The sequence below is a fragment of the Lolium perenne genome, chromosome 3, assembly GCF_019359855.2.
Source record: "Lolium perenne isolate Kyuss_39 chromosome 3, Kyuss_2.0, whole genome shotgun sequence".
NCBI classification, from domain to species: Eukaryota; Viridiplantae; Streptophyta; class Magnoliopsida; order Poales; family Poaceae; genus Lolium; species Lolium perenne.
The window spans coordinates 94,920,213-94,946,595 of record NC_067246.2 but is presented as its reverse complement, the minus strand read 5'-3'; the positions used below and the strand labels follow the sequence as shown (position 1 = coordinate 94,946,595).

Below are 26,383 nucleotides of genomic sequence, written 5' to 3'. Positions count from 1 at the left end.
CTCGTCAAGGTAACCAAGATTGTTGAAATCCACCATTGTCATTCCGTATTGCTGGTCCACCTTTACCCCACCTCCTGTTAGCTTGAACCATTTGCACCGGAACAAAGGGACCCTAAAGGAGGGTCCATAGTCAAGTTCCCATATCTCCTCTATGTAACCATAATATGTGACCTTTTGCCCATTCTCGGTTGCTGCATCAAAGCGGACACCACTGTTTTGGTTGGTGCTCTTTTTATCTTGGGCGATCGTGTAAAATGTATTCCCATTTATCTCGTACCCTTGGAAAGTCGTTATAGTCGAAGATGGTGTCTTGGCCAACATGTACAGCTGATCTACAACCTTATTGTCACTCATTAAATGTTTTCTCAACCAACTACCGAAAGTCTCCATGTGGGCCTTCCTAATCCAGGATTCAGGCTTCCCAGGGTTGTCCGAGCGTAAAATATTCTTGTGTTTCTCAAAGTACGGAGCCACCAAGCTGGAATTGGTCGAACCGTGTGGTGTGCTTCGATCGGAGAATGGCCGTCCATACATATCATTGATTTCCTTCCGATCGTGCCTTTTCCACTTAGTCTCCCCTCGTGCCGCGATCGAGGAAGACCAATCGGCTTAAGGTCGGGAACAAAGTCAACACAAAACTCAATTACCTCCTCATTTCCATAGCCCTTGGCGATGCTTCCTTCTGGCCTAGCACGGTTACGAACATATTTCTTTAATACTCCCACGAACCTCTCGAAGGGGAACATATTGTGTAGAAATACGGGACCGAGAATGGAAATCTCATCGACTAGGTGAACCAGGAGGTGCGTCATAATATTGAAGAAGGATGGCGGGAACACCAACTCGAAAGCGACAAGACATTGGATCACATCGTTCTGTAACCGTGGTAGAACTTCTGGATTGATTACCTTCTGAGAGATTGCATTGAGGAATGCACATAGCTTCACAATGGCTACTCGAACATTTTCCGGCAGGAGCCCCCTCAAAGCAATCGGAAGCAATTGCGTCATAATCACGTGGCAGTCGTGAGACTTCAGGTTTTGGAACTTTTTCTCCGCCATGTTTATTATTCCCTTTATATTGGACGAGAATCCTGACGGGACCTTCATACTGCTCAGGCATTCAAAAAAGATGACCTTCTCTTCTTTGGTCAGAGCGTAGGCGGCACGACCTTGAAACCGTTCCGGATGCTGGTCATCGGGGTCTTTCAAACTTTGCTGGTCCTGCCGTGCTTCCTTTGTATCATTTGACTTCCCATACACGCCCAAGAAGCTTAGGATGTTCACGCAAATATTCTTCGTAACGTGCATCACGTCGATTGCAGAGCGGACTTCTAGGACTTTCCAATATTCTAGCTCCCGAATATAGATTTCTTCTTCCACATGGCTACGTGCCCGTCAGCTCCCTTCGGAACTGATTGTCCGCCAGGACCCTTTCCAAAGATGACTTTCAAACCCTTGACCATATCAAATACCTCGGCACCGGTGTGTTCGCGAGCTTCGGCCGGTGATCCGCCTTGCCGTTGTAATGCTTGCCTTTCTTTCTTCGGATGACCTTTCGGAAGAAATCGACGATGCCCAAGGTACACGTTCTTCTTACAATTTGGCAAATGTACACTTTCAGTCTCATGTAAGCGGTGCGTGCATGCATTGTATCCCTTATTTGACAGTCCCGAAAGGTTACTAAGAGCAGGCCAATCGTTGATGGTTACGAAAAGCAACGCTCGTAGGTCAAATTCCTCTTCTTTGTGCTCATCCCACACACGGACACCAGGTCTGCCCCACAGCTGTAAAAGTTCATCAACTAATGGCCTTAGGTACACATCGATGTCGTTGCCGGGTTGCTTCGGACCTTGGATGAGCACGGCATCATAATGAACTTCCGCTTCATGCACAACCAAGGAGGAAGGTTGTAGATGCATAGAGTCACGGGCCAGTGCTATGGCTGGAGCTCTGCTCGCCAAAAGGATTCATGCCATCCGTACTTAGACCAAATCTTATGTTCCTTGCGTCGGCTGCAAAATCTTTGAACTCTCTCGTCGATCTTTCTCCATTGCGTTCCATCTGCGGGGTGTCTCAACTCCCCGTCCGACTTACGGTCCTCTTTGTGCCATCGCAACAACTTGGCATGCTCTTTGTTCCCGAACAGACGTTTCAACCGTGGTATTATAGGAGCATACCACATCACCTTGGCGGGAACCCTCTTCCCGGGTTTCGGCCCTCAACATCGTCACCAGGGTCATCGCCTCGATCTTATAACGCAATGCGGTGCATACCGGGCATTCATTCAAATTCTCGTATTCACCGCGGTAGAGGATGCGATCGTTGATGCATGCATGTATCTTCGTAACCTCTAAACCTAGAGGGCGAGACAACCTTCTTTGCTTCGTACGTAGTGGCGGGCAACTCGTTATTCTTTGGAAACATATTCTTCAACATTTTCAGCAAGTTTTCAAATGCCGAGTCAGCTACACCTGCCTGTGCCTTCCATCTCGGCAAATCCAGTGTGCAGCCCAGCTTTTTCAGACCATCATCGCATCCGGGGTACAGCGCCTTCCTGTGATCCTCTAACATGCGATCCAAATTCTCCCTCTCTTTTTCAGTTTCGCAGCGTCTCCGCGCATCAGCAATGGTCCGACCAAGATCATCAACGGGATCATCACGTGCCTCTTCTTCACCTTCCCCTTCACCTTCCCCTTCACCTTCAGCCTCCTCCATGAAAGTCTCACCGAACTGAGCCAGATAGCTTTCATCAGTGAAATCATCCCCTTCTTCATCTTCTTCCATTATAACCCCTCTTTCTCCATGCTTGGTCCAACAATTATAGCTTGGCATGAAACCGTGCCGAAGCAGGTGCATGTGAACATCTCTTGAGGAAGAGTAACCCTTCTGATTCTTACATTTAACACATGGACAGATAACAAAACCCCCTGCTTGTTCGCATTAGCCACTACGAGGAAATCTTTCAAACCCGCACTGAACTCGCCGGAGAGTCGGTTACCGTACATCCATTGTCGATTCATCTGCATTATTATAATATAAAATATATAATTAACCATCATGCATTTGTTAAACTAACTAGCTACAAACAATATAAATTAAACAATGAACTACACACACATGCACATTTTATCAACGACACATCAAAGGTTCAAGTTGCTAACCGCGATCGAGGAGGAAAAAATAAATGAGAAAGCTCAAGTGTGGCTCCAACACTTCATATCATGTTTGTTTCATGCTCTTGGGGCATTTCATCAAACACCTTATGTGCATAAGAGGAACCAAAAGCAAACCTAACACCCACTTGTGAAGCTTGTGAAGAGAATGGCACCAAATGGCTAAGTGTTGGCTGCTGGATGGGTATATATAGGGGAGGGGCTTTAGTCCCGGTTGGCCTGGCCAACCGCGACTAAAGGCCTTCGGGCACCTTTAGTCGCGGTTGGCCTGGCCAACCGCGACTAAAGACCCCCCACGTGCACCGGCTGGCCACCGAGCGCCTGGGCCCAGGCCTTTGGTCGCGGTTCTCCTCCCGAACCGCGACTAAAGGTACCATTAGTCGCGGTTCCTGCAGCATCGCGACTTATGGGGCTCACCCGAAGCCTGTTTTTCCACCAGTGGCTGCACCCACCGATGCCCGGAGCAGCGCGTGGTCGCGAGGGCAGGAGTACCCCAACCCGCCGGAGAAGGGGTGGCTGAAGCGCCCGCAGTACCCGCACCCGCCGGACCCGATCAACCCTGATCCGGCGACGCTGCGGGAGCAGTGGCTCTACGTCAGTCGCCGGTACAGCCGCTGGTACTCGCGAGCCTGGGGCGCCGCCGGCCTCGCCGGGGCCGCGGTCTTCGCCGCCGGCTGGGCCGTGAAGGGCTCCAACCCCTTCCCGTCGCACCAGGCCGGTCACCGCAACGAGCAGCCGCACGACGCGCCGGCCACAGAACCGTGAGCACTGAGCACCGTCGCTCGGCCAGCGCCACCGTGCACCGTGCTGTGTCGTCTGCGTTCTTCTGCCACGTGATGTAGGCGTCTAGCAGTTTATGTGCGGCGGGTTTATGTGTAGTGGTGCGTACGTGTTGTCGTTGTTTGTTGAAGATGTAAGTTATGGGCAAAATGTTCTGTAGTTTATTTACCACGTACTTATCGGAACATGCCACTGCTTTGCTAGATGGTGAACAATTAGAATTCACCGTCAAAAACAATTAGAATTCAGATGCGCCACCAAAAAAACTGAAATTCGAGACGGAGAAACCCTAGCCGCTCCCGAGGCGACCCCGGGGTGACCGCGCCACCGCCACCAAACCCCTCCCTCCCCACGTCCCTCTACCCCCGCTGCCATCGGAGGAGGTCGTCCCACGGCGGACGGCGGCGGCGGGAGGTCTCCCTCCTCCCTCAAATCCAAAATACCCCCCGAAAACTGCCCCCCACTTTCCCGGCGTGAGGTCTCAATCTCACCATGCCGCGTCCCGTCGGCGTCCTCGACGCCCCGGCATGCCGCTCCTCGACGACACGCAGCCGGCGCCGTCCTCGCCCAGGTGGATGCGCAGGTGCATGCGCGGGGCCTGCCCCCTCCGCTCGCCTTAGCATCGACAGTCGTCGCGCTGCTGGGCGCGCACACCTCCTCCCCGCCCCGACGTCGTGGGAGGCGGCTTGGCCTGCTGGACCTCGCGCCAGCCGACGGCTTCCTGTCCCTATTGCGCCTCTGTTGCTCTCCGCCGCCGTCTCCTGTGCTCGGCCAGGGCCCTTCTCCTGCGTTTTCGCCCCCGAGCCCTCGTCCTTGGCTGTTCGGCCGTTGATCCCGGCACTTGTGGCGTGGCTCGGCTAGGCCCATGGCGCCCCTGGGCCCTCTGCAGTTCGGCCGCCCCGGTGGCCCGTGTCCACCTCCAGGTCGCGGTTCTTGCTGAGTGGGGGAGGTTGGCTCGTCCCGATGTGGTGGTGTAGGTGCACATCTGGGCGAAAGCCTGCGGACGACGCCGTGGGCGTCGTGCTCCTCGCTGGAGGCGTCCTCTTGGCTCTGTGATCCTCCCGTGCACGCTTGGGGCGGCGTCTACCTCTTGCTTCCCGCTGACCGCCGGCTAGCTTTCCTGTGGGATCAGGTTGTTGTCATGGTGGCTTCGATAGAGCCGCCTAGATGTTCTGGGGTGGCATGTGTCGCCCTTTGACCACGGGGGCGGCACACCGGTGTCGTCGCCCCAGTCTCGGCGATCCGACGCCCTTCGACTGTGCTTGGTCTCGGCGGCACATCTCCCTTGGGCCTCGCCGGCGGCACACCGGTGTCGCCGCACGGTCTCGGCTATCCGACACCTTTCGACTATGCTGGGACACCTCTTGGCGTGCTTCTGTAGGTGTCGAAGTATTCCACTACCTGCTCTCTTGGTTTGCCTGCTTGCGGTGTGGTTCTCGTCGGAGTTCCTTGTCTGGTGGTTGGCTTGAGGTCCTCGGGATGGCCCCTAGTTGTGGCTTTGCTCGGTTCGTGCTAGTGGCATGGCTTGTTTCTGCATCGCCCTTCGAACATGGGGTCGGCACACCGGTGTCGTCGCCCCAATCTCGGCTATCCGACACCCTTCGACTGAGCTTTGATCTCAGTTTCTGCAGGTCCTTCGTCATTGCCCGTCGCTCCCCATGCCAAGTCGTAGGGGTATTCCTTTGAGGTGCTGGCCTCCCTGGGGTTCGGTTGGCTTTGGATGCCAACCTTCCCTTCCCTTTATGTTTTCTTTTTCTAGTTTTTGATTTTTTCTGTATTTTGTTTGTCTTCTCCTCTCCTGTATCTTCCTGTATTTCCTTCAAGCTATTTGTAAGAACATGGACCAACCGGTGGGGTTCCCCCCCCCCCCCCCCCCCCCCTAAACCTCGAAAAAAAAAGATGCGCCACCAATATTTCAGGGCCCATCACAATTACATGCCTCTCCATGACAATTGACAAGAGATTATCCGCGAATATCCAACCGGGAACCCTCACGTCAAGGGTCTCATGCATCAGCATCAACATGTGGCACTGCCGTCGTCGCTCGGACCCAACGGCTCCCCGGCGGCGTGCGGCGTGGCTGGCCCCAAGCACACCGGCCGGCGGCCGGCACGTAGGCCACTCACAACCACGCGTACCCTTTGTGCCGGCCCATGGCCCCGGACCGCGACGGACGACGATCATACATATCCGCAGTGCTCTGCTCTTGGCCCCGGCCTCCAGCTATCGTACATGTGGACTGCTGCTGCTTTGTAGTTGCTGGTGTGCCCAGCCATGTGACGTGCCTGGGGAGAGGCCGAGTGCTCTGCTCTCCCAACCGCAGGCACAAAGGATGTCTCCAGCTGCGTTTCTCTCGGGACTTCCTGTCAACGCTTGACTTGCAGGTTGCAGCAAATAAAAACAGGGAGACCCCATGCTTCGAATTCAACAAGGGCCGTCGTCACTTTTTTTTCCAATAAAAGAGAATATATTAATATTTGAAGATATCCTAGTCTCTGCAATAACGCAATATCCTAATGGTAGTATGAATGTACACAATTAAAAAAAAAGAAAAAGAATCTAAGAAATAAAAGTCCCGCTACAGAATTTCAACCATAGCAACAATAATACATCTACCACCAAGACAACACACTTGACCCGCAAAAAAGAAACACACCGGAATTTCAGACTCTCTAAAAGCGACGTCTCCGAGAAGGAAACAGTGCACAAGCGCATCATCGCTCGATCAAACATATTAGGTTTTCACCATGAAGATAGTCCCCTTTCAAACAATGCCTTCAACAAGAACATTGCCAGGCACAACCAATTAATGCCAGACCTTGAATTTTCATACTGAAAGGTAAGACTCTGAACTTCATCTGTGATGCCGCCCCCACTTGCATACTGATGTTGTGAAGCCTGGAATACCAAGAAAGTGTCTCAACGACGCATAAACTTAAACCTCGATTGCTACTTCTTCAATCCGTGCCTTCATGACATTCTCCGCCTGGTGAAACGACAGAACAGAGCTTAGCGCCGCTCCTTCCAGAACCAAATGGTCGGAATAAAAACATGGGTGCGCACGACCAAATACCACCCGATCCAGCAAATACTAGGAAATAGGTGCACTGTTATATTTGCCGGCAGAGCCTTCTGGAACTCAACACTTCGGCCAGATCAAGAAGGACAGGTGCAGGTCTTTATCTTCTCACAAGAGAAACCCAAGGACCGCCACCTTTATTCAAGTTGGACCCCAACGCCGCCGATCATCCTGGGTTGTCGGAGGCAATGCTGACAACACCAAGCATAGATCAAGTCCGGAGACAAGCCCACGCTTGGGCAACACAGCAGCCCAATAGTCGGCCCTCCACCGCCGACAGCCGACACCGTGGAGAGGGCACGGAGAAACCGGCCGAGGGTTTGCACCCAATCGGCTCGTCCCAATCTGCACCTCCGCCGCCGGCATGGCGCCGCCAGAGGCAACCACCACCAGCCGTTGGGTCGCGACGCCGCCCGCCCAAGGCCGGAGGCCCGCACGCACGCCGGCGCATCACCGCACCCCGCCCAGATCCGCCAACAAGGAATCTGAAGAAGTCGCGAGGAGACGCACGGTGCAGGGAGGAAGCGCACTTGGCGGTGGTAGGGAAGGAGATCACCCCCGAGGCACCCTTGGCAAGAGCGACGGAGGAGGGGGGGGGTCGTCACTTGATAGCAAACAGGGTCAGGAAAGGTTCTCATGTTGGTAAAAACTCTCGCATTGTGGTCACACAAAATTTCCCAAGACACGAGCATTATGACGGAGGACATCGCCTTCTTCTTACAGGGTAGGCGAGTACAAGTTGTCACTACGTCAGGTGCTAGAATTGCCGGCACTTTCTTGCCGGCACTTCTCAAATGTGCCTGCATTTGTAATCTTTGCCGGCATTTTTTGGGTCTGTGCCAGTAATTCTCATCGATTTCTCGGCAAATTTTCAAAAGTGCCGGCAATGCTCAGTATTACCGGCACTTTATCGAGTGCCTCCAGTCGTTTTCGTGGCAAATTTTCAAAAGTGCCGGCAATGCTCAGTATTACCGGCACTTTATCGATATGCCTCCAGATGTTTTCGTGGCAAATCTTCAAAAGTGCCGGCAATGCTCAGTATTACCGGCACTTTATCGATATGCCTCCAGATGTTTTCGTGGCAAATCTTCAAAAGTGTCGGCAATGCTCATTACAGGCATACAGGTAATTGCCAGCAATTTCTTTCGCTGGCAAATCTTCAAAAGTGCCGGCAATGCATCACAGACATACAAAAGCATCACAGACATCACAGATATAGCAGTAAATATGCATCACAGGCATCACAGATATAGCAGTAAGATGCATCACAGGCATCACAGGCATAGCATGTCAGGCATTACATACAAAAGCATGTCAGGCATTACATACAAAAGCATCACAGGCATCTTAAGTAGCATGCCCACTGGTAGGCATCAAAAGTAGTTCAGCAGTTCAGCACTTACTTCAGCAACTTAGACAACTAACAGTCCATAGCAACTAAGACAACTAATACTCCATAACTAACTGGATGACTCAGGGAAGTTGAGCACTTACTCTGATGACTCAGATGAATCAGAGTCATCACAGTCATCAGGTAGACTATGGATCATCAGAGCAAGCTTACCTTTCATGTCAACGTAGAATTCAAAGATGCAGATGGCTCCTTCTTTGATCTCATAAGTATTCATAGCCTTTGACCAACCAGTTGCTATGATTGCATTCTTGGCCTTCCCCTTTGCCATCTTCATGGTCACTTTAAAGCGTGCATTGCTGTCGGTGTACTCTAGAGAAAGAGTAACAGCATTGCCAGGAGCATTGTCAATGAACCTTTTCAGGTACTTGGCAGTGAACTTCTTTCCAATATCCTGTCAACCATACAATGTATACAATCAGTTCCAATCAGCAACAGTAATAGCATTCTTATAGTACTCAACAGTAATGAAGGTTAGGTTTTGTATTTTTACCAGCTTGCATTTATTCTTTATCACTGCTGACTTGGTCATCTTGTAGACATAGTACTCAAATTCCTCTGTTGGAAAGTGGTTGCAGTGCTCATTAAGGAAATCGACTTGACCTTTTGTCAAGTACATGTCATTTCCAAACATGCAGTGCTCATCAAAGTCATGGCTCCCACTTACCAGTGGCCCTAGTTGTAACAAAGAGATATGTCATTGTTAAGTAATGGAAGCCTACATTAGTAAAAATAAATAAATAACCACATTGATGTTAACCAACATTGATGTTAACCCACATTAGACTAGAGATGATGTTAACCAACAGGAAGAAGAAGGAATCAACTGCAATTTCATACCTCTGAAGACCCCAAGGGATTGACAGTCACAGTCAGACTTGTCACACATGGTAGCGTCTGAGCTTGAAGAACCGGAGTACAAGCTTGGATCACTGTCAATTTCAATTGGATTGTCTTTTGTGGATCCCATCTAGAAGGTTGAAGTTATAATATTAATAGACAACTCAAATTAATATCAAAACAATATGAAGACAGACAGACAGTAATGCATATTAACTGAAGACAGTAGAGCAACTAGATGGTTGGGCTTCATTTGCATGTACTATTTTCTAAGGCTAGGAGCTAAACCAACAAGACAGTAGGAGGAACTGATCCAGACATAATTAAACCACTTCAAACAGTTGCATATGTTTTTATACTTATTTGTCCTATGCTACTGCTTATGTATCTGCATATCTCAATACAATTATCACCAGACATTATCACCAGACAATTGGTAAACAGAGACAGTTTCTATTGCCTTGTAACTCATCCAACAAAAGCAAATGCCATGTTAAACAAGTCATTATCACCAAGCACAAAACAAATTTATCTCTTGCGTTTCATTTGTCTGAATAGCCAAAAAGACTTGGCAGTTGACAATAGCCAAAAAGACTTGACAGTTCCATCTACCACCAGCACCACTGGATGCACATGCCAGTACATGCAATCAAAGACCACCCAATGAAACCCTAGATAATTAAACCATCAGAAATCCTAGAAATTCTTCATAAGCAAGCATAATGGCTTTCATATGAACTATGATTCCCTATTATGCAAGCAGAGATAGGCAGCCAACAAGATTAAGCCAAGTGTGTGAGCAACCAGTTAGTAGCAAGGCAACTAAGGTAATGGATTTACCAACAACAGATAACCATCACTATCAGTAGGCATCAAAACTTAAGCATCACTGCATATGCAGTTCATCAGTAAAGCAAAACACTTAAGCATCCATCCAGTAATGGATTCAGACTTTATTTATTTCCAAAGTATCCATGGAAACATCAAATCATGCAAAGCAAAACACTTAAGCATCACTGCATATGCAGTTCATCAGTAATCCATTCATCCAGGATGGATTACATAACAAATCCATGCATGAATTATGCCAAGGTATCACTGTAAAGCAACAGGAACACATATTCAGATGCATAAGTAGCATCAGTAGCATGCATCAGTGAAGACAACAGCTAGCAATTCATCCATATAAGCGTAGGATCAAGCCAAGAAGTATAGGATAGCATAAATAAGCCAGTACATGCAATCCAGGATGTAGTAGCATGGTATGCACAAGCCAGTACATGCAATCAATGCAAAATGATAGAAATGCTCCTCATCAACCACTAAGACCAGTATATGCACAGCCCAACAAATAGTATCTAAATAGTATCTGTATCTAGTTGCTCACATTCTGCCAGCAACTCTTGGTCAAAACCAAGTGATGTTACCTAAATTAATCATCTGTAACTCAATTGTTTATCTTTTTAGAAGATTTACACACATGATTAAACGACAGACCATCCCTGATTTTGGACACCAACAACAGAAGCCTAAACGATTACTTGTTTCATAGGTGGATCTACACGAGGAATGGTTGACAAGATTTTGGGGATGGGGATCAAGGATCAAGATCTTGGAATGGGGATCAAGGATCAAGATTTGGAATGGAGAGTCCAAGATTTGGTTGTACCTTTCCTCGCCGGTGTTGCCTTGGATGTGTTCGCCGGTGTTGCCTCCGACGTGTTCGCCGGCGTGGTCTCCTCCTTCCGGCTCCTCAGCTCCGTCTCCTCCTTCGGAGTGTCCAAGAAAACCCTAGCGGAGTGGGGGAAATGAAACCTAGATCTTGTCCGGGCAGAGAGGAAGAGGCAATATATGCACTTCTTATTTTGCGGAGAGGTCCCTGCGTGCTTTCTCACTTACACACTTTCGTCCTCCCACGTCGACGTTTATTTTGCAAAAAAGCCATTCGTGATTTCTCACTTAAACACTTTCGTCCTCCCACCGCGGCGTTGCCTTAAATAACTCTCTCTTCCATTCGTGCTCTCCTTTCGACATAAAAAACCCTAGCTTTCTTCCTCCTGCCGCTGCCGCCGTTCTTCCTCCTTCGCCACCGCCGTTCTCCCTCGCCGACCGCCATGGATCCTTCTTATCCGCAATGGCCGTTCTCCTCTGGTCTTTCTCTCCGTCACAAGTATGGAGAGCCATCACCACCGGTGCAGCCACCAGCATCACGCCGCAAGATCAGCAATCTTGGGCGTCCGTCTCCGTCGCTGCCACCTGTGCAGCCACCGCAAGCTCATCGGCGCAGGAACCCCGGAGTAGGATCTACCGGAGCAGGATCTACCGGAGCAGGTCCCTGTCGCAGGCCCTTCCATGCCCCATCTCCTTCACCATCTCGTTCGTAGGTACTGACATCAATTCTCACTCTCGATTAGGAAGCTCTGTTTATGTCCTTAGTTGGTGAATGTTTGAGACAAGGTACTGACTGTACATTTCATCATCTCTGGCGCAGGCACCACAGGCTCCCCTCTTCAGGACCGTCACCATTCCGCTCTCACCAACTTCCTCAACATTTCCCTCTCTGGAGTCCCTGCCACCGAGACAGATTCACAACATCTCCGTTTTACGATCTGCAACCACCGGACACTCCTTCGCCAGCAGCAGCAGCACCCTCGCCAGCAGCAGCAGCACCCTCGCCAGCAGGTAATGCACCTTATGAGAGGAAGAGCACAAGTGTGTGCCATTATGTTTAATTCATCGTTTGATAGCTTGCAATGCACCTGTCCGAACATAACTGCACATTCTTTGGATGCCTGCATACAACAATTCATCTCTGTTCAGCCACAACACATGTGTTTGATTGCCATTTTGGGCACCCTGGCAACAGTTTCTCCTCACCACATTCAAATATACTGTTTGCCATCACAGTGAGAAAAACAAGGAGCCAGACTATGAGACTGAAGAGGATGATTACTACAGTGAAGACGACGATCATTACAGTGAAGACGATGATCATTACAGTGAAGACGATGATTACTACAGTGCTGACGAGGATGATTGGAACACATGGACCATTCTTCGAGGTTTGTTTCTTAATCAAAGTTATGTTTCAAAGATGACAAGTGCTGCATTACCTTACTATTATTTTAACACCACAATATTTTGTCAAATAGGGCCAGGTTTCGGTTGTGACGAATCATTTGACAAGTGCTGCATTTTTGGAAATGAAGTGCAGCTGACTTGCAATCAAAGGAATCAGCTATGTACCATTGTGGAGGAGCTACCAATGCCAGAAATGAAGCATTATGTCTGCACATTGATGAAAAACAATGTAATACCAGGAGAAGGTAAAATGGTAAGTGATACTGCTTTCTTTGCATTATTTTAAATAGCAACTGATGAAGTCACTGTCTTTTGAATGTTGTTGCTTTCCATCTATTTTTATATATTTGCACAAGAGTAGCTTCTAAATAGTATCTGTATCTAGTTGCTCACATTCTGCCAGCAACTCTTGGTCAAAACCAAGTGATGTTACCTAAATGGTCATGTTTGATTGTTGTTTTAATTTACTTGCCCTTATCCTTATTGCTCCTGGATGATCTTGCTTTAGTTCCTATGTCTCTGGCTTGATTTACTTGCCCTTATCCTTATTGCTCCTGGATGATCTTGCTTTAATTCCTATGTCTCTGGCTTGATTTACTTGCCCTTATCCTTATTGCTCCTGGATGATCTTGCTTTAGTTCCTATGTCTCTGGCTTGATTTACTTGCCCTTATCCTTCTTGCTCCTGGATGATCTTGCTTTAGTTCCTATGTCTCTGGCTTGATTGACTTTGGTTGGTTTGGAGGATGATGCATGGTTTCATAACATTGTAAATTCATTGTTTCAGGATTTTTCACAAGAGTACACCAGTGCGTACCTTGTTAAATTTCTCATGTCACAACAACACATTAAGTATGGCATTTCTGGTGGAGCTCATGATGTCGTTGTAGTTGTCAACTGTAGTACAAGCTCTCTAAGCAAGTACTGCAGGATGAGGTATGATGGTGATCGAAAGGCCAAGATCAGCGTTGGATGGACAAAAACTGTTGAATCATTCAAACTCAAGGAAGGAGAGGTTTGCAAGATAACCTTCAAAGATGAGAGGGATATTCCGTGGGCTAGGAGGGATCAGTTTGCCTGGCTAAGGATGGTTATCACAAAACTTGAAGATGGTTCAGTGTAGAAGTCCAGTGTTAGATGGTTCAGTAGTTATAAGTTAAGTGTTATTGGTTCTTGTTGCAATACTGGTCAAGACTATTATAAGTTATGCATGGATCTTATGAATTAAGTCTCATAGTCTTGCTGTAATACTGGTCAAGACTATTATAAGTTATGCATGGATCTTTTGACGTCTGATTATCCTGCCTGTATTGTTCTGCAATGCATGGATCTTTTGAATTTGCCTGCCTGTATTGATGATGATTTTTTTCCTTTTGAACAAAATGACTATCCTGACATCAATGTTCTGAATTAATCTATATTCAGAACAAGGAAGGTAGCCAACATTTGGCAATTTTAAAAATGTCCATTCAATGTATTTCTGTTCCATTGGGCCTACACTTGAATTAGTTATTTGCATAATGGGCCTGTGGGCCTTTTTTTGAAACGACATGAGGGTGTTGCCCTTCCTATCGTGGGAACGTGGGAAAGTGGTAGTTCCGTTTATATAAGAAGGCCAACCATCCAAGAGAATACACAGAAGCAGTTCCTGGTGAGTTCCTGTATTTTCCACTTCTCCTTTTTCTTCATTGCTTCTTCATTGATCATGACTTTGTACCTCTTCTTTCTTCATTGTTGATTCATGCAGCGCCAAAACCCTAGGGAGGATCAGTTTCGACAATTTGTTTTCCTTCTTCTGCGTTGCACTTTCGGTAGGTACACATACTTCCTTGCTTCTGCATCAATTTTCATGTCCAATTCTTCTATGGTCATAATCATGTTCTTATCAGGGATGGATGTGGTTGGTTGTCATTTCTGTCGTCAACCACTGGAAATTTGTGGTCGCCGTTCTAACAGGCGTGCAGTTTCTTTTGAAGTTCAGATGATGCAGGGATTTGAAAATGGAATGGTTAGTATGTGCCTCCCTGCTCTAATAAGTTGCATTTTTCCCTTGCATTAATAATTCTTGATGTGCCTCCCTGCTCTACCAAATTATTTCTTGATGTGCCTTGCAATGCTAATTTATTTCAGATTGTGCCTTGCAAATTCCTCCTTTCACAAGTGTCATGCAGTTTTTCATTCCTCCCTGCTCTTCTAATTTATTTCAGATTGTGCCTTGCAAATTCAAGGAGCAAGTTAGTAAGCTTGCATGTTCAGAGAACTGGATGGTGGCAAAATGCCCAATGAGGGTTTATGACATGTACCTTGTGAAAGATTGTACCAATACAACTATTTGTGGTCCATACTGGAGGTCCCTTGTCAGGTTATATAATATCCAACTTGGTGATGTACTTTCTTTCACCTACATGGAAGAAGAGAACAGATTCCATGTCAATGTGTACCAAATTGTGAACAGTGTCAAGGAAGAAAAACCTTATGTTGGACAACAAGGTATGATACATTACTCATGTGTTCATGTATTTTTTGCCTGACATGAGGTTATCATTACAGCTTCTAAATAATAATCTGTACTGACTTGTTTCTTTGTTCTGCATCAGTTGTTTATGATGTCATCCCAAGAATCAGAGTGCAACTCCACAAGACAATATTTACAAACATCAGAGCCATCACTGAGGAGCATATGGCTGCCATTACCTTTGGCCTGACCAAAGTTGTGTTGGCTGCACCAAACCAGGAACTTGATGAAAATGAGTTCTATGAGAGTACAAAGGAGTTGCAGTTATTTGCTCACATTTACAATGAGGAAAATGTGCACTTTGATGCCCTGGTAAGTTGTACATCTAATAAGACATGTGCAGGACACTTGTGGAACTGTAAATACAAGTCTGTACTAACAAGAGTTTTTTTTTCTCTCTTTCAGTACCTGAATCCAAAACCATTTAACCATGTCGGCTCCCCTGTCAATGGATTTGCACACTTGTGGAAGAGGGACCTTGAAGAGCCTGTTGTAGCCTTTTACCACATTGAAGGAGATGATCACATTGCATTTACCATTGGGTGGGATCAATTTAGGGAGCAGGCACAAATTGTTGAAGGAACTCTCCTTCTAATGATTGCAACACCAAGGGTTGAAGCAATTGATCTGGACTTTGTGGAGATCATCAACCCATGAAGTATAGGGTCTAGTTGTTAAGTGGTCATGTGTGACTTGCTGTTTAATGTCTGTGATTATTATTTGAATGGATGAAGTGTGTAATGTTTAAATCTCTGTGTTTTGTAATCTACTGTGATTTGCTTCATAGTATTAAATGTGTTTTGGATTTGCTAAGATTCAATTATAAGACTACTGTAATCAACTGTGATTACTACTGTATATGTGAAAGCAAGAATTCCTAAGGCACTTGTGTTTTTATCACATTTGCTTGGATTTTTTCTTGCAACAGCTGATGTTCTTTTTGACATTTCTAAAGGAGATTTCCAAAAAATCCAGGATTTTTAAGTTTTACGATGCAAGAATTCCTAAGGCACTTGTGTTTTTACCACATTTGGATGGATTTTTTCTTGCAACAGTAGTTGATTTTTTCTTGCAACAGTATTTGATTTTTACCACATTTGCATGGATTTTTTCTTGCAACAGTAGTTGATTTTTTCTTGCATGGGCCTTCATTTTCTTTTTGGGCCGGTCGCCAGCCCAAAATATAATTCATCCTGGGCTGGGTTGTTGGAAGTCATACCGTCCCCCTACTATATTAACCACTTCATCTCTCTCTCCGTCACTTCATCTCCTCTATCGCTCCACTTCTTCCACTTCTCCTGTAGCAGTTCCTCGACGGTGACGACTGGAAGCGGTTATCTCCTGCAAGGTGAGTTCGTCGATGGTTCTTCTTCAAGTTCATCAAGATCTTGCAGTCGCTTCTTCTGCAAGGTTTGTTCAAAACAAAAAAAAAAACCCTCTCTTCTGCAAGTTTAGTTGGAAACAAAAAAAACCCCTTCTCCTTGCTTCCAGTTCTTGCCGTCTTTTCTATAAGGTGATTTTTTGTGCCACTTCTTCTTGATTGATGTCTCTGCATGGTTTCAATCTATTGAACATTCTTCATTCCCTCTATCTAATCTTCTTAGATCTGTTCGCATTAGTCCAATCTGTTTATCCTTTTTCATCCTTGCATGCGTTTGTTTGCTTGATTTTACTGTACTGGTTCATCCTTTTCATCTTTGCATGCGTTTGTTTTCTTGATTTGACTGCATTAGTCCAATCTGTTTATCCTTTTTCGTCCTTGCATGCGTTTGTTTGCTTGATTATATATGTTTCCACCACTGTAAATACTTTTGTAGGGTTCATATCGTCTTCTATTTTCTGATAGGTTCAAATGGATCAAGGCAACTGTCAGTTCTGCCACCAGCCTATGGACAACTGCAAGTATTCTAACAGGCGTGCTACATCATTCAAGATCATCATGCAAAAGGACTATGATCACTTTGCGGTATGCAATTCCTTGTACAGACTGTTTAATTTCTATTTATCTGCAAGACTAATCTCACATTGCGTTTCATGCTTGAACAGACTGTTCCTTGTTACTTCAAGGAAAAACTGAACAAGTACAATGACAAGTGGTTGCATGCTCTTGCTGCTGGCCACAGGCTCGATTTATACTTAGAGAAGACAACAAACTCCACAACCATGTGTGGCCCCTGGTGGTCTTTTCTCCTGATGGCACACCTTGTTGATGTCAACGATGTTGTCACCTTCAAGTTACCTACTGAAGATGACAGTGAAGATGCATCTTCTGATGAAGATGCAGAAGGCATGGAGTATGAAGAAGAGGCTGGTGATGGCATCTTCCAAGTAACTGTTGCAGATCCTGATGGAAACCAGAAACCCTTCTATCTTATGAATGGTATGTACATGACTCCTTTGGAAACTTGTTCAGACAATTAGTTTGTTTATTAATTTGTGTTCACTGTTTTATAAATTTTTGCAGGACCAATTTATGTACCTGAAGTGATCAGAGGCACACTTTACAAGACAGCTTTCTCAAACATGCATGCTGTTGGTGAAGCAGACATGACTGAGATAGTCTGGGAAATGTACAAGGATGCATCAAAAGATGTGGACTCAATTGATGAGCTTCAGTACATTGTTCACAAAGTTGATGCAGTTGATGCTACAGCAAAGCAATTGGTAATCTCCCTGCTCAAAAACCTTGTTCATACAGTTCCTGCAGTTCATACAGTTCAGATATTTCACATTCAGTATTGCTTATTGCTCTATTCATGTGGTTTCTATTGCAGGCACTGCCAGAGAACCTTGTCCATGGTTACAATTACCCAGAGAGGGGAATTGCAAGGTTTTCTAGCAGGACTATGAGTGAAGACATTGCTGGGCATTACTTCATTCAAACTGGGGTCTTGGGCAGGCTGGTCGTCTGGATGAATGGAGAAGACATGGACAATTTCTGTGAGGCCAACTCCATAGTTCAAGGCTCTCTTCTTCTGATCAGGCTTGATATGATGCAAGACTACATTGGTGTCTCTGTCCACAAGATAGAAGACATCTAATGCTATGCTGATTGAAGATGGTTGCTGACTGAAGATGCTTTAGTTTATGTTGGTGCTTTTGACTGTAGTTTGTGCAATATGTAATTACTGTTAGTTTGTGGAAGACATATTGTTGGTGGTTACTTTTGTTGATGTGCTGCTATGGCACACATCCTGTTGTTGCCTAATGTTGATGTGATGCTATGGAACACATCTTGTTGGTGTTTACTTTTGTTTATGTGCTGCTTATGTAAGACCTGATGATGGCATGATCAAATATGTGTGTTATTACTATGTGTTAGGAAGTTAACTGAATTTGTATTACTATGTATGTCAATGCAAGAATTCCTAATGCACTTGTGCTTTCATCACATTTGCATTGAATTTTTCTTGCAACAATAGCTGCTGCATTTTTGCACAAGATGTACAATTGATCTTGTACTTGTTGCTTCTACTGCTAGTTTGGTTTACTTGGTCCTTAGCAGTAGAAGCAAGTCATTTTTTACATTGTCTATTTGGTTAAAAAAATTCATAGATAAATGGATGAACTGCTTATGCAGTAGTGATTCCCTTGATATGTTTATAAACATGGATAGCATGGATTTAAGCATGGATTCCAATGAGTTTAAATGAAGTATTGCTTTTAAACATGGATTTTTTACCAAATGATTATTTTGTTTAAAAGCAGCATTGCTTTTACCAAAATGATTAGGGTTTCCTTCCACCGAACTCATTTTTACCAAATGGTCCTTCCACCGAACTAATTTTTACCAAATGGTCCTTCCACTCTCTCGTTTAGGGTTTCCTTCGTCGTTTTCACTCGCTCGTTTTCCTTCGTCATTTTTCCTCTCTCGTTTTCCACCGCCGCCGATCTCATCCGCCGCCGATCTCGCCCTCCTTCACCGCCGATCTCCTTCGCCGCCGATCTCCTTCGCCGCCGCCCTTCTCCGCCACCTCCGCCCTCCTCCACCGATCTAGATCTCCTCCACCTCGGCCTTCCTCCTTCGCCACCGCCCTCCTCCGCCGCCGTCCTCCTTCGCCGCCGCCCTCCTCCACCGATCTAGATCTCCTCCACCGATCTAGATCTCCTCCACCTCGGCCCTCCTCCACCTCGGCCCTCCTCCACCGATTCTGCTGACGGCGACCCTCCAGAAGCCATGGTGGATCCTAGTGGAGTTGAAGCCATGGTGGATCCTAGTGGAGTTCAAGCCATGCTGAATCCTACTGGAGTTCAAGCCATGGTGAATCCAAGTGGAGACCAAGCTAAGGTTGATCTGCGGCGATCGTTTCTCCGTCGATTCAGGAGCTCAAACAACACTGAGGCGAGTTCGTCTGGTACGTGGTGAATCGAACCTCCAACTCCAAATTCCTGTATCACTGGTTTGCTATAAATTGACTATGATTTGCTGGTTTGCTTGAATACTTGGATTGCTCTAGTACTGGATTGTAGTTGCTGGATTGCATGCTAACCTTCCTGTATTACTTGGTTAATTGATTGCTTGCTTGATTACTGGATTGTAGTTGCTGGATTGCATGCTAACCTTCCTGGTTTGCTGGTTTGCTTGAATACTTGTATTGCTCTAGTTTCTTCAAATGTATCAATTAATATAAGATGGCTTAGTTCATTACTGGATTCTGTTTAAACTCTAAGTTTTACTAAAAAACAGTAAAAATGGATAAGAATTGGATGGAAGCTTCAAGGTCTTCAGATGAGTATGCAGCTGGAGTCTCCTTATTCTTAAAATTTGCTCTAAGAAATGAAGAGAAAGACAGTAAGATACTGTGTCCATGTAAAAACTGTGGGAACAGGTTCTGGTATGATGTAGAAACTGTAAATGATCATCTAATCTGTACTGGTTTTATGCCTGGATATAAAACCTGGTTGTTTCATGGGGAACAAGCTGTTAACAATGATCTTGACACACAATCTAGCTCTCCAGAAGATGATAGTAATGCTAGAGATGAGATTGACCAGCTACTGTTAGATGGGTTTGACATGTTCAATAGAAGTTCATTGCATTCAGAAAAAGAAGAAGGGAGTGAAGATGATAGTGAAGATGAAGATGTCGAATCATACAGGAGGTTAGTCAATGATGGTGGCCAGCAGTTGTACCCAGGATGCAAGAAGTTTTCTAAACTGCAGTTTCTAGTAAGATTGCTCAATATTAAAAATGTCAGGGGAATGACAAATGCTGCATTTGAAGATATGCTGACACTGTTCAGGGAAGCACTACCTGAAGGACATTTTCTGCCTAAGAAATTGCATGAAGCAAAGCAGTACATCAGAGGAGTTGGTCTTGCATATGATACTTATGATGCCTGTTTGAATGACTGCATAATTTTCAGAGGCATCCATGCCAAGGCCAATGTCTGCCCAGTTTGCAAAACAAGCAGGTGGAAGACTGTAAGAAGTGTAGTAGGTGGGAAGAGAATCAGTAGGGTGGCAATGAAAGTTATCAGGCATTTCCCATTGAACAAAAGAGTCAGGAGGTTGTTTATATCTAACAAAACAACATCTCTGATGAGTTGGCACAATGATGGGAGAACCAAAGATGAAGTAATGAGGCATCCAGCTGATTCACCTGCTTGGAAGAACTTTGACAGCAGGTACAGGTCGTTCAGCAAAGAACCAAGGAACATCAGATTTGGATTAGCTACAGATGGATTCAACCCTTTCAGGAATATGAACTTGTCTTAGAGCATCTGGCCTATAATTATGATCCCATACAACTTCCCTCCTTGGATTTGCATGAAGGAGACCAACTTTATCTTGTCTGTCATTGTACCAGGAAGGAGATCACCAGGGAAATACATTGATGTATACCTGCAACTAGTAATTGATGAGCTACAGGAGTTGTGGCACCATGGAGTTCTGGTATATGATTCTCATTTTGGTAAAAAGTTTAGAGTCTATGCTGCACTGCTCTGGACCATCAGTGATTGGCTGGGCCGTGGAATATTGAGTGGTGAAAGCATTGTTGTCTGTTCTCATTGCCTCTTAGGAACTTGTTCTAGAAGGTTGAAGCATGGACACAAAGCATGTTTTCTAGGTCACAGAAGGTTCTTGTCAATGAATCATCCATTCAGAAGTGATGAGGAATCTTTTGATGGGACAACTGATTTCAGGGAACCTCCAGTGCAGCCTACAGGTGAAGAAATTTCTGCTATGACAATGGATATCCAAACTGCATATGGAAAACTGCAGAAGCAAAAGAGGATTGTAAGGAAGAAAAGGAATAGAGGTGAAGTGGATGAGGATTTGGAGAATATGGAGGAAGTACATACTATTGAATCAACTTTCAAGAAGAGAAGCATTTTTTTTCAACTAGAGTATTGGAAATTTTTGCTTGTGAGGCACAACTTGGATTCAATGCACATTGAGAAGAATGTGTTTGAAAATGTAGTCAACACTTTGCTTGATGTGGATAAAAGGTCAAAAGATAATGCAAAAGCTAGGATGGATATGAAGAGAATGAAGATTAGAGAACATTTGCATATTGATGAAACACAAGAAAAACCTGACTTGCCAGAGGCAGTGTACTATATGGAGTCATCAAAGAAGAAGCTGTTCTGTGGACTGGTGAAAAATGTGAGATTTCCAGGCAACCATGCTTCCTCCATGTACAACAAGGTAAGGTTAGAGGAAAACAAGTTTGTTGGGCTGAAAACTCATGATTGCCACATTTTGTTTGAAGAAATCTTACCTCTGGCTGTAATGAAGACATTGCCTGAAGAAGTTGCATTGCCCTTAGTGAAGCTTGCCAAGTGCTTCAAAGTCATTACTTCGAAGATCGTCAGTAATAAAGAGATAGCAATTGTTGAAGAACAGTTGCCAGAGATATTATGTGAACTTGAGAAGATTTTTCCTCCAACGTTCTTCGACATAATGGAGCACCTAGTTATACATCTCCCAGCTGAAGTGAGACTTGCTGGGCCTGTTCAATTCAGGAACATGTGGTCCACTGAGATGTTTATTGGCAACATGAAAAATTGGGTACACAATAGAAGCCACCCTGAAGGATCTATTGCAGAGTCATATTTGTTCGATGAGTGTTTGACATTCTGCTCTAGATATGTGGATGATTGTAACACCAAGTTCAACAAAGCTCCAAGACATGATGATAACATGACAAGTAGTGCAAAAAAAAATTGCAGCAAGTACCTGAAGATTTTTGGAAGACCATTATCAGCTTGCAGTACTTCTGAACTAGATCACCTGTCATGGACACAAGCACAGAAGTATGTACTCTTCAATTATGAGCACATCAATTACTACACAGAGAAGCATATGAAAACTTTAGCTGCTGGGAAAAAGAAAAAAAATAAAAGACAGGTAGAAGCAGAACATCACAGAACATTCCATCTTTGGTTCATTGACCATGTGCAGTCTTTGCTTCTTAAAGGCACTAAATTGCCAGCAGAAATTGTTTTGCTAGCAAACAAGCCTTACATGATGGTGAAGAAGTACAACAGCTACAGCATTAATGGTTGTGTATTCCACACAAAGGAGTTTGCAGCAGGCAAAAGCACCCAATGTGATGGAGTGTCAAACTCAGCTATGACTTCCAGTTATTCTAGTTCTAAAGATAAGAACCCAGTGAAAGGAGAAGTAGAATACTATGGTAGAATAGTAGAGATTGTTGAGTTAAATTATTCCAACCAAGGAAGTGTTGTACTGTTCAAATGTGAATGGTCAAAACCTGCTGGAGTTAAAAACATTACCAACTTTGGGGTAACACAAGTTAACCTGAAGCAGTTAGAATTTGGATCAGAATCATTTATATTTGCAAGTCAAGCTAAGCAGATATACTATGTGAAAGATGTTGTAGATGATGATTGGTACTCTGTTGTCTGCCCTTCAATTAGAGATTACTTTGACATGGAGCCTAGAATAGACACTTAGTTTGGGTATGACAGTCCTGTTTGACATGTTCTTCCTTTTCTTTGAAGTTACTATATGTGCAGGAACAAATAATTCAGTTAATATATGTGCAGGAACAAATAAGTCAGATACTCAAGATTGGAAGGAAAAGATAATCCAATTAGGTGGAGCTGTAACAGCTGAAAGTAATGGTGCTAATATTTATGAAAGGTTCATACACATAGCAAAAGCTACTAGATACTTGCCAGGGAACCAGCAAGTAAGTAATGAATTCTACATCTCAACACCTTTGTACACAACCAGTTTTGCAGGATTCCAATATATTTGTCTAACTATTACTTTTAAATTTCCTTTGTTCAGATTGTTGAGAATGAAACTATATATGAACAACTAGAGGAAGATGAAGATGATGATGATGATGAAGATGACAGTGATGAAGAGGATGATGAGGAAGAAGATGGTGCTGAGGATGGGCAGAGAGTAAATGATGGTGAAGACTATGACAGTGATGCAACTACTGATCCTGGTGATGAATATGAAGATGGATCAATTAAAATTAACAACACTCCAGGCTAGATTCTTGATCTATAATGTTCTATCTTGTCAATGGAAAGAAATATAGTATATCTAATTGATACGCGTACAGCACGCGTCCGTTGGGAACCCCAAGAGGAAGGTGTGATGCGTACAGCGGCAAGTTTTCCCTCAGTATGAAACCAAGGTTTATCGAACCAGTAGGAGCCAAGAAGCACGTTGAAGGTTGATGGCGGCGGGATGTAGTGCGGCGCAACACCAGGGATTCCGGCGCCAACGTGGAACCTGCACAACACAACCAAAGTACTTTGCCCCAACGAAATAGTGAGGTTGTCAATCTCACCGGCTTGCTGTAACAAAGGATTAGATGTATAGTGTGGATGATGATTGTTTGCAGAAAACAGTAGAACAGTATTGCAGTAGATTGTATTTCAGTATAGAGAATTGGATCGGGGTCCACAGTTCACTAGAGGTGTCTCTCCCATAAGATAAACAGCATGTTGGGTGAACAAATTACAGTTGGGCAATTGACAAATAAAGAGGGCATGACCATGCACATACATATTATGATGAGTATTGTGAGATTTAATTGGGCATTACGACAAAGTACATAGACCGCTATCCAGCATGCATCTATGCCTAAAAAGTCCACCTTCAGGTTATCATCCGAACCCCCTCCAGTATTAAGTTGCTAACAACAGACAATTGCATTAAGTATTGCACGTAATGTAATCAGTGACTATATCCTCGAACATAGCACTAATGTTTTATCCCTAGTGGCAACAACACATCCATAATCTTAGAGATTTATGTCACTTCCCCAAATTCACGGAGACATGAACCCACTATCGAGCATAAATACTCCCTCTTGGAGTTACAAGCATCTACTTGGCCAGAGCATCTACGAGTAACGGAGAGCATGCAAGATCATAAACAACACATAGACATAACTTTGATAATCAACATAACAAGTATTCTCTATTCATCGGATCCCAACAAACGCAACATATAGAATTACAGATAGATGATCTTGATCATGTTAGGCAGCTCACAAGATCCGACAATGAAGCACAATGGGGAGAAGACAACCATCTAGCTACTGCTATGGACCCATAGTCCAGGGGTAGACTACTCACACATCACTCCGGTGGCGACCATGGCGGCGTAGAGTCCTCCGGGAGATGATTCCCCTCTCCGGCAGGGTGCCGGAGGCGATCTCCTGAATCCCCCGAGATGGGATTGGCGGCTGCGGCGTCTCTGGAAGGTTTTCCGTATCGTGGCTCTCGGTACTGGGGGTTTCGCGACGGAGGCTTTAAGTAGGCGGAAGGGCAGGTCAGGAGACGGCACGAGGGGCCCACACCACAGGGCCGCGCGGCCAAGGGGGGGGGCCGCGCCGCCCTAGGGTGTCGCCACCTCGTGGCCCCACTTCGTCTCCTCTTCGGTCTTCTGGAAGCTTCGTGGCAAAATAGGACCCTGGGCGTTGATTTCGTCCAATTCCGAGAATATTTCGTTACTAGGATTTCTGAAACCAAAAACAGCAACTTGACAGAATCGGCACTTCGGCATCTTGTTAATAGGTTAGTTCCAGAAAATGAACGAATATGACATAAAGTGTGCATAAAACATGTAGATATCATCAATAATGTGGCATGGAACATAAGAAATTATCGATACGTCGGAGACGTATCAGCATCCCCAAGCTTAGTTCTGCTCGTCCCGAGCAGGTAAAATGATAACAAAGATAATTTCTGGAGTGACATGCCATCATAACCTTGATCATACTATTTGTAAAGCATATGTAGTGAATGCAGCGATCAAAACAATGTATATGACATGAGTAAACAAGTGAATCATATAGCAAAGACTTTTCATGAATAGTACTTCAAGACAAGCATCAATAAGTCTTGCATAAGAGTTAACTCATAAAGCAATAATTCATAGTAAAAGCATTGAAGCAACACAAAGGAAGATTAAGTTTCAGCGGTTGCTTTCAACTTATAACATGTATATCTCATGGATATTGTCAACATAGAGTAATATAATAAGTGCAATATGCAAGTATGTAGGAATCAATGCACAGTTCACACAAGTGTTTGCTTCTTGAGGTGGAGAGAAATAGGTGAACTGACTCAACAATGAAAGTAAAAGAATGGTCCTCCATAGAGGAAAAGCATCGATTGCTATATTTGTGCTAGAGCTTTGATTTTGAAAACATGAAACAATTTTGTCAACGGTAGTAATAAAGCATATGTATCATGTAAATTATATCTTACAAGTTGCAAGCCTCATGCATAGTATACTAATAGTGCCCGCACCTTGTCCTAATTAGCTTGGACTACCGGATCATCACAATGCACATGTTTTAACCAAGTGTCACAAAGGGGTACCTCTATGCCGCCTGTACAAAGGTCTAAGGAGAAAGCCCACATTGGATTTCTCGCTATTTATTATTCTCAACTTAGACATCCATACCGGGACAACATAGACAACAGATAATGGACTCCTCTTTTATGCATAAGCATGTAACAACAATTAATAATTTTCTCATATGAGATTGAGGATATATGTCCAAAACTGAAACTTCCACCATGGATCATGGCTTTAGTTAGCGGCCCAATGTTCTTCTCTAACAATATGCATGCTTAACCATAAGGTGGTAGATCTCTCTTACTTCAGACAAGACGAACATGCATAGCAACTCACATGAAATTCAACAAAGAGTAGTTGATGGCGTCCCCAGTGAACATGGTTATCGCACAACAAGCAACTTAATAAGAGATAAAGTGCGTAAGTACATATTCAATACCACAATAGTTTTTAAGCTATTTGTCCCATGAGCTATATATTGCAAAGGTGAATGATGGAATTTTAAAGGTAGCACTCAAGCAATTTACTTTGGAATGGCGGAAAATACCATGTGGTAGGTAGGTATGGTGGACACAAATGGCATAGTGGTTGGCTCAAGTATTTTGGATGCATGAGAGGTGTTCCCTCTCGATACAAGGTTTAGGCTAGCAAGGCTTATTTGAAACAAACACAAGGATGAACCGGTGCAGCAAAACTCACA

At 44.7% G+C, this 26,383-nt stretch overlaps 2 protein-coding genes across 2 annotated transcripts; both read left to right on the top strand.

The window, feature by feature from the left end:
• Window positions 1-19,057: 19,057 nt before the first annotated feature.
• Window positions 19,058-20,598, top strand: LOC139837950 (uncharacterized). The gene is made up of 2 exons (XM_071827277.1): window positions 19,058-19,235; window positions 19,568-20,598. Exons 1-2 carry the CDS (start codon window positions 19,058-19,060, stop codon window positions 20,596-20,598), a joined length of 1,209 nt encoding a protein of 402 aa, XP_071683378.1.
• Window positions 20,599-20,649: 51 nt separating this feature from the next.
• LOC139837949 (uncharacterized) lies at window positions 20,650-22,803 on the top strand. The gene has a single exon (XM_071827276.1). The coding sequence runs from the start codon at window positions 20,650-20,652 to the stop codon at window positions 22,801-22,803; it is 2,154 nt and encodes a 717-aa protein (XP_071683377.1).
• Window positions 22,804-26,383: the final 3,580 nt, after the last annotated feature.